This window comes from Staurois parvus, unplaced genomic scaffold, assembly GCF_062004578.1.
Source record: "Staurois parvus isolate SC_StPar_1 unplaced genomic scaffold, SC_StPar_1.0 ptg001533l, whole genome shotgun sequence".
NCBI classification, from domain to species: domain Eukaryota; kingdom Metazoa; phylum Chordata; class Amphibia; order Anura; family Ranidae; genus Staurois; species Staurois parvus.
In genome coordinates this window covers 17,501-26,891 of record NW_028319329.1, presented here as the reverse complement: position 1 = coordinate 26,891, position 9,391 = coordinate 17,501, and the positions used below count along the sequence as shown (strand labels likewise).

Genomic DNA, 9,391 nt, shown 5'->3' with positions numbered 1-9,391 from the left:
CCCCCCAGAGTTCTGTGAATGTGTGCCTACTAGCCTCAGCAGCCTTAGCGGCTGTCAGCTTGTAGTTTTCAATGAACTACCACGGTGCTGTGGAGCGCCGTGGTAGTTCATTGAAGCTTCCTGAAGCTTGACCGTCATCCCGTATGGGCAAGCAGATATTTTGACAGATCTGCAGGAGACCTGCATGGCATCAGCAATCTACTGATCGCCAGTGCAATGCTTTACAGCAGTGGTCACTAAATGGCGGACCACGATCCAAAACTGGACCGAGGGACAGTCCCGTCTGGACCACTGCCGGATGCACTCCCTCGCGGGGGCTGGGCTTAAGATGACTGGGCCATGCAGCAAGAGGTAAGCGGCGACCGTAGTCTGGTCTGGTCTGATACAGACCGCAGCCGCCATTCACCTCCCGCTGTGCGGCTATGCCTAAAGCAGGGCCGACAGAAGGAGCGGCAGTGACGGCTCCAGTGACAAGCAGGAAGCGCCGCATGTAATGACCGAATTTTGAACAATAAATCATTCAAATGGACATAAATGAATCAGTTTTTCATCTGCTTTTTCACATATGCACAGTACGAAAAGTTAGATTTTTAAAAAGGACAAGTTTACGTTTGGGAACATGTTACATGTGACAGAAGTAGAGGTAGAAGTTCCCCGTACTAGCTGTCAGATTTCAATAACAGCGCGGCCCTGCAAGACTCCGTCCTCACAGGTCATGCATTCACAGTGTTCTGAGACAATGGATTAGACGTCCCGGCAGCCTTAGTAGCTGGTGGCTTGTAGTCCTCAATGAACTACCACGGCGCTGTCGAGCGCCAAGGTAGCTCATGCAAGTATCGGCTTGCTCATACGGGATGTACAAGCAAACAGATACACTGACAGTATGCAGGAGACCTGCATGGCATCAGTGATCTGCCAATTGCAGGTGCAATGCTTTACATGCTCCTAACGCAAAAAATAAATGCAAATTTACCTGCAAAAAAAAAAAAAAAAAAATGTGCATTTATTATTTTTTCTGCAAAGGTGAATTTTTACTTTAAAGACGGGAGAGAAACACGTCAACCTTTCAATTTATCGTTTGTTTTCCAACCTGTTCCTCCGAGCATAAAAAATGTTTTTGAATGATAGAAAGATTTTCTATTTGTGCCCATTAAATGGACAAAAAAAAAAAAAAATCACGAACAGTCCAAATGACCGATTTTCCAGAAACATTCTGTCCAGTGTATGGGGACCATTACCAGGGGTGTATTTACAAGGCAAACAAGGCACTAGCCTAGGGTGACATTTTTCAGGGGGGCAGCACCTCCCCCAGAAGAAAGGATGGATGAAGGGACATGCGTACCATGGGAACCATGAGGGAGGCTGCGGGCTGCTTGATGGTGTATGTAGAGCCTGACTCTCTTTCCCGGGGATGTCCCAAGCTGTGAAGATAGGCGTCTTTCTCTCTATCACCAGGGGGGTAGGGTAGTGAAAGGGTCTCCCAGATGGGCGGCAGGGGTGTTGTTGGTCAATGTCAGGCTCTCTCCACGGGAAGGGAAGGGGGGGTGGTGTTGGTTGGTGTCCATGGGGGCAGACGATTTTTGTGTTGCCTAGGGCTGCACAAAACCTAAATACACTACTGACCATTACACAGAGGCTGCAAACACACAAACAATGGATAAGTTCTTCTAGTTATACAAATAAAAGTCATGTGCATGAAGCTAAACATCAAAAATTTACACCAACGGTCTATTTTGGCTTTCTACATTGTTATTCTGTTGAGATTACAGGACGGGGAACCATAACGGGTGACCAACAGATCGATCCACTCCCCACCCCCCCAAATATGACCGATTTTGAATCATAGCCATTAACAGTCAATTATGAGACACACATATTACTTTTTTTTTGTTTTATTTTCTTTTAAACAAAGAAATATACATTAATTACATATACGGTGCCTTGAAAAAGTATTCATACCCCTTGAAATTTTCCACATTTTGTTAAATTACAACCAAAAACGTAAATTTATTTAATTGGGAGTTTATGTGATAGACCAACGCAAAGTGGCACATAATTGTGAAGGAAAGTGCTAAATATTTATCAAATTTTTTTTACGAATATCTGAAGTGTGGTGTGCATTTGTATGCAGTCCCCTTTACTCTGTTGAAAGAAAGCCATATGAAGTCCCGTTTGCAGTTTGTGAGAAGCCAAGTGGGGGACACAGCAAACATGTGGAAGAAGGGGCTCTGGTCAGATGAGACCAAAATTTTACTTTTTGGCCTAAAAGCAAAACGCTATGTGTGGGGGAAAACGAACACTGCACATTACCCTGAACACACCATCCCCACCGTGAAACATGGTGGTGGCAGAATCATGTGGTGGGGACGCTTTTCTTCAGCAGGGACAGGGAAGCTGGTCAGACTTGATGGGAAGATGGATGGAGCCAAATACAGGGCAATCTTAGAAGGAAATCTGTTAGAGTCTGCAAAAGATTTGAGACCGGGGCGGAGGTTCCCCTTCCAGCAGGACAACAACCCGAAACATCCAGCCAGAGCTACAATGGAATGATTTAGATCAAAGCATCTTCATGTGTTAGAATGGCCCAGTCACAGTCCAGACCGAAATCCAATGGAGAATCTGTGGCCAGACTTGAAAATTGCTGTTCCCAGACGCTCTCCATCCAATCTGACAGAGCTTGAGCGATTCTGCAAAGAAGAACGGGCAGAAATGTCCCTCTCTAGATGTGCAAAGAGACATCCCCAAAAAGACTTGCAGCTGGAATTGCAGCCAAAGGGGTCCTACAAAGTATTGACTCCGGGGTTCTGGATACAAATGTCGCCACACTTTTCACAGATTTGTCAGTCAAAAACTTTGAAATGTATCATTTTCCTTCCGCTTCACAATGATGTGCCACTTTGTGTTGGTCTATCACATCAAATCCCAGTAAAATACATTTACGTTTTTGGTTGTAACATGACAACATGTGGAAAATTTCAAAGGGTATGAATACTTTTTCAAGGCACTGTATCTAGTAGTCAGTCACACTCAACTGGCTTTGACAGGCTATGAAACATTTTCGACATTATCACAAGTCCAACTGAATGTAAATTACTACTACTAGACATATCGGGGTTTATTTACTAAAGCTGGAGAGTCCAAAATCAGACTCCCTTCTGCATAGAAACCAATCAGCTTCCAGGTTTCATTGCCAAAGCTTCATTGAACAAGCTGAGGTTAGAAGCTGATTGGTTTCTATGCAGAAGGGAGTCTGATTTTGGACTCTCCAGCTTTAGTAAATAAACCCCATCATGACCTGGATAAATGAGAACCTTTCACAGACATTAATTACATATAAAAATAATAACAAGCTTTTATGAACAGCGGGACTTTGGAGAAGTAAAAAATGACCGGGGGATTATAGGAGATCTTCACATGACTCCCCACACCTCCTCGAACGCAGAGCAGATCTTGGCGCAGGTGAGGGCAGCTGATAGAGGATAGTCGCTGATTGACACTGTACGTTCTGCAAAATCTACGTTGACCTAAAAGAAAAATATGGGTTTTGAATCAAAGGAAAGGGTGTGTCGGCACTTAAAAAGTCAGGCTCAAACCTGACCATGCAGCTCTATCGAAGCAATTTGCCAAGCTCCAATTTGCGTAGGGAATTTGCGGTTGGACCTTAAATTGGAGTTCCACTCACCTGTCAAAAAATAAAAGTCAGCAGCTACAAAAACTGCAGATGCTGACATTTTAATAAAACCAGCCACTTACCTGTCCCTCGGTCCCGTGGTGTCCCCCCCCTCCCCTCCGCAGCCCGTTTCACCGGCCGTCTTGGATTCCAGGAGGCCGGCATCTTCAGTGTGGGCACCCAGCTTGCTGCTTCACAGCCGGGAACCCAGTGCGCATGCACGAGTAGCGCTGCGCTTCGTGAATGGTCCTGTAGTCTTCTGGGACCTGTCGCGTGTCCTAAAAGACTACAGGGAGGGAGGGAGGACACCTTCCGTTTCCGATCACCTAGGCGATTGGACCGGAAATGGGAGCAGGTACCTGTCAAATTCGGGTACCCGCTCCCCCCGGCCCCCCCAAAAGGTGCCAATCCTTAATGGGGTGTGGGGGAGCAGTCCTTAAAGCGGAACTTCCCCTTTTGGGTGGAGCTCCGCTTTAAAGAGAAACTTCTTGTGCATTTTTTTTTTTTTACCCTCATCTTCCCAGCAAATCATGTGCTGTGTGCTTTTATGCCTCAGTACTACAAGCCCTGCGCTGCCATGTTTTTACGTACTGTCATTAGGAGGCCAGCTGTCTGTTTTTTTGAGCCTACCCCCTGGTGACCTGTGGCAGCAGAAAGTTTCTGACACATACGGAGTGTGGTCCAGATTGCCCCAAAACACCCTGGGATATTGGTATCCCAGGAAACTTTGTGCTCAAGGGGGGGGGCGGGGGGGCTGAGGCATGCCTAGGTGAAGTACAAGACATGGTCCTGCAGAAAAGGCATTTAAATCCCACCAATTTTTTTTGTATCCAAATATGGTAAGGGAGGGGGGTTGAAGAGAAAGACAATAGCTTATAGGAGAAGGTGAAGGTCCTCAATAAAATTCAAGGTTCAATTATATCGCATGTCCAATATTGTACAATACCTGTAAAGAATAAGTTATATTTACCTTACCCCTGTCTTCCACCAGCAGCACTTAGGTGAGGGTGACGTCACATTCCTTCCTAATAAAAATGCATGGTGACGTCACATTCCTTCCCACTAAAAATGCATGGTGATGTCACATTCCTTTCCACTAAAAATGCAGGGTGACGTCACATTCCTTCTCACTAAAAATGCAGAGTGACGTCACATTCCCTCCTACTAAAAATGCAGGGTGACGTCACATTCCTTCTCACTAAAAATGCAGAGTGACGTCACATTCCTTCCTACTAAAAATGCAGAGCGACGTCACATTCCTTCCTACTAAAAATGCAGAGCGACGTCACATTCCTTCCTACTAAAAATGCAGAGCGACGTCACATTCCTTCCCACTAAAAATGCAGGGACACGTCACATTCCTTCCCACTAAAAATGCAGAGCGACGTCACATTCCTTCCTACTAAAAATGCAGAGTGACGTCACATTCCTTCCCACTAGAAATGCACAACAGTCCCAATATTATGAGAAAATATTCTTGCAATGGACTGGGCTATTTTATTGTGAGATCTGTCCTGCTCTGCATACCCACAAATCTTCCTGAAATATGGTGGAAGAGGGGGAAAGGAAGCATAAAACTTAGACAACAATTAAAAAAGAAAATGGCCAATGGGACTTCAGACTTCTATAGATTCACGAAGAGGATATTTTTTTTTTTTTAATTTTTTTAGACATGTAAAAAAAAGTATTCAAACACTAAAAGATTTTGATGTGCCTGTCCATGTGTTCAGTCCTGATTTAATTCATTCTGTCAACCTAAATGCTGCCTCTTTCACTAGGTGAAGCCGACAATCGAGGTAAGAGGAGTTACTCTACTGAGTACCATATGACACCAGAGACAGCATGGTCAGAGTAGAACCAGGGTTCCATGGAGTTCCTCCAGAGGTTGCTAGGACTTCCTTACGCAATGAGCAATCTCTGCCTCTCATAACTTCCCACTGACACCATTGATCTTCCCGATGACCACAAGTGTGAGGAACATTCTTCCCACTGACACCATTGATCTTCCCGATGACCACAAGTGTGAGGAACATTCTTCCCACTGACACCATTGATCTTCCCGATGACCACAAGTGTGAGGAACATTCTTCCCACTGACACCATTGATCTTCCCGATGACCACAAGTGTGAGGAACATTCTTCCCACTGACACCATTGATCTTCCCGATGACCACAAGTGTGAGGAACATTCTTCCCACTGACACCATTGATCTTCCCGATGACCACAAGTGTGAGGAACATTCTTCCCACTGACCGTCACACTAATCTATCAGGAGTTGTGGGTATAGTAATATTTCCCTGAGACCAGACAGTTTATTTCAAGGCTTCCTCTGTGCCGAAGAGGCTGAGAAATAATGCTCTAAATAGTACCCGAGTATCATTGGTCACTCACCGACCCATGGGCAAACGCTCCCACCACGATCATCATCGGCTCCTCCGTGGGTACCAAGTCTCGCACACAGGGGACGCGCTCTGCCTGAAAGGAGGTTGAGACTTTCACACAGCCTGCAGGAAGGTGATCTGTAATCGGATTTTTAATAACCTGGAAACAAAAAAACAAAAAACAAAAAAAAAAAACAAAAAAAAAAAAAAAAGGTAAACAATGTTTGTTATAAACTGTGTATTACAAAAAAAAATAAAAAAAGGAAGAAGAGGAAAGTTGAGAACAAAGAGCTGACTATCCAGATTCTGCAGATTGTATGGTTAGCTGTCTATTTGTCAGTCTGTAACCACTTTAGGACTGGAAGAGTTTTTTTTGTAATTTTGCACACAAGATTAGGAATTTTAAGTAATTTTCTTGCCAAAAATGCTAATATTTTGCACAATCAAATGTTTGGCAAATTAATATGTTCCGGAAAAAATAAATACACTAAATATAGAATTAAATTTATTTTTTTTGCATCTAAACTTTACTGCCATCATATAGAGGGCTAACAAACCACCTACATGATAGAATATGGAAGTGACAGGTCTTCTTTATGGAGACACGAGGGGTCTATTTGTCCCCTGAGGTCACCAATGTACCCGGCTGAAGTTCATGAAGCACAGGCGGTATTTCAGCAGCTCCTTCTACAGCCACAGAGGCCAGAGGAAGAACAGCCTGAAACTGGAAACGATGAAATCCTCATTGCTTCAAATGAATGAAAACAAATCTTCTTCTAATTGGCTCAGATGGAGATTCTGACATCATTCGCCCGCCTCGCTGTCTCAGCTGGAGGAAGCCTTGTAGTCATTCATAGAATCCTATTTAACCCCTCGCCTACCGGGCACTTATACCCCCTTCCTGCCCAGGACAATTTTCAGCTTCCAGCGTTGTTGCACTTTGAATGACAATTGCGCGGTCATGCAACATATGAAATTTTTATAATTTTTTTGAGACAGAGCTTTCTTTTGATAGTATTTAATCACCACTGGGGTTTTAATTTTTTTGCGAAACAAATCAAAAACAACTGACAATTTTGAAAAAAAAAAAAAGTTTTTTCTTAGTTTCTGTTATAAAATTTTGTAAATAAGTGATTTTTCTCTTTCACTGATGTGCGCAAATGAGGCTGCAGTGATGAGCACCGATGGGTGGCACTGATGGGCAGTGACAGGCATCACTGATGGGCACTGAAAGGCAGGACTCACATATGGCACTGATAGGCGCCACTGACTGGCACTGTTAGGCAGCACTGACGGGCACCGATTGGCAGCACTGAAAGACAGCTCAGATGGGCACTGATATGTGGCATTAATGTGCACTGGTAGGCACTGATATGTGGCATTAATGTGCACTGGTAGGCACTGATATGTGGCATTAATGTGCACTGGTAGGCACTGATATGTGGCATTGATGGGCACTGGTAGGCACTGATATGTGGCATTGATGGGCACTGGTAGGCACTGATATGTGGCATTGATGGGCACTGGTAGGCACTGATATGTGGCATTGATGGGCACTGGTAGGCACTGATATGTGGCATTGATGGGCACGGACAGGTGGCACTGATGGGGCTACACTGATCATCAGTGCACATGTCCCCTCTGAGGAATGCCGATTACCGGCTCTCCTCTCGTCACGAGCTATCAGCATGACAGCTCATGAGGAGGGGGAACGCCGATAACTGGCATTTCTTTATTAACATGCGATCAGCTGTGATTGGACACTGATCACATGACAGAGCTCATGTCACTGATAAGTGATCTGCTGTGTCCCAGGGACACAGCGCACCACCGATCACCACTCTGCACGCCCCCCGGGGGCACGCACGTGCAGTTAGAGTGGGAGGATGTCATATGATGACCTCCCAGAATGAGAGAACCGCCGCCCATAAGTCAATTCCTTATAGGGCGGGTGGGAGGAGGTTAAAGTGAGAGGACTGCTTTGCTTTAGGCCCCGTACACACCTGAATGGTGCTGCCACGTCACGTTTTTCGCATGTTTTTGGAGTGGCACCATTCATTTTGAATGGGCCTCCTTCCACTCCAGAAATGCGCCAAAAAAGCTCATGTGCCAAGTTTTGGCACTGAGTCAGGTGTGTGTGGTGTCGCGCAGCAAAATTGCGCCACGTTTGGGGTGCCATTATGAAATAACTGCAAACGCATCCCGCATTTTTCCGCAATTCTGCCCTCAATTCCAATACGTCAAAATGTGGAGCAGACTTTAAAGCGGTTGTAAAGGCTCAGGGTTTTATACCTTCATACATTCTATGGATGAGGGTAGAAAAACCTTCTGTGTGCTGCAGCACCCGCAAGACTTACCTGAGCTCCATCTCGATCCAGCGATGCACACCACAGCCTCAGCTCTCCGGGGACTCTCCTTCCTCACTGGCTGAGACAGCAGTGGAAGCCATTGGCTCCTGCTGCTGTCAATCACAGACAGTGAGCCAACGAAGAGAGAAGGGGGGCAGGGCCAAGCCAGGGCTCTGTGTGTGAATGGACATGCAGAGCAGTGGCTCGTGAGCGAGCCTACTTGGGTGCCACCATTGCAAGCTGCTTGCTTTGGGGGCACTCGGCAGGAGAGAGGGGCCAGGAGCGCTGGCGGAGAACCCAAGAAGAGGAGGATCAGGGCTGCTCTGTGCAGAACCATTACACAGCAGGTAAGTATGACATGTGTTTGTTATTAAAGGCAAATTGTTTTTTTTAATATCACTTTAATAAAGCATTGGAACTCAAACCGTGTGCAAAAAATACTTGTTCAGTCTTTGGATATAGGGGCAATTATTATTATTGTACAGTGTTTATATAGCGCCAAAAAGTTTGCTCAGCGCTGTACAATATAATGGGGGACAGAACATGAGACAATACAGCAACAAAACAATACACGAGGGGTTCGAGGTCCCTGATCCTTGGAGCTTACAATCTAGGAATAGGAGCCCTTCTATAGCCTAGGACTATAGGGATTAGTGAGGTTAAGCAGCTTTGTGTTTTATTCATATACTTAAGGGGTTCCTACCTTTAAAAGTTTTTGGGGTCCATCAGCAGCTCTGACGCTCAGTTTGTGTAGAAGTTGTACTGAAATATGAACAGAATGTTCAGGATTAACCACTTTTCTACCAAGATCATTTTTCTTCATTTCTAGCCTGTGTTAAAATTTGTATTTTTTGCTAGAAATTACTTTAAACCCCACAAAATTATATAATTTCTAAGCAGAGGCCCTGGAGAATAAAATGTTTTTTATGTTACACAATGTTTGCAAAGCTATTCCTCACACATAGATTTTCAGAAAAATTCAGTAAAGGAC

General features: G+C 44.9%; 1 protein-coding gene across 1 annotated transcript in view; it reads right to left on the bottom strand.

Moving 5' to 3' along the window:
* Positions 1 to 1,961: 1,961 nt before the first annotated feature.
* EMG1 (EMG1 N1-specific pseudouridine methyltransferase) overlaps positions 1,962 to 9,391 on the bottom strand; it is a 16,676-nt gene continuing 9,246 nt past the window's right edge. Inside the window, exons 4-6 of the mRNA XM_089662755.1 lie at positions 9,104 to 9,162; positions 6,063 to 6,212; positions 1,962 to 3,524 (exon numbers count right to left, since the gene is read on the bottom strand). Coding sequence (XP_089518881.1) covers positions 3,411 to 3,524; positions 6,063 to 6,212; positions 9,104 to 9,162 — 323 coding nt within the window. The 3' untranslated portion in view covers positions 1,962 to 3,410. The remainder of the gene's footprint in view (positions 3,525 to 6,062; positions 6,213 to 9,103; positions 9,163 to 9,391) is intronic.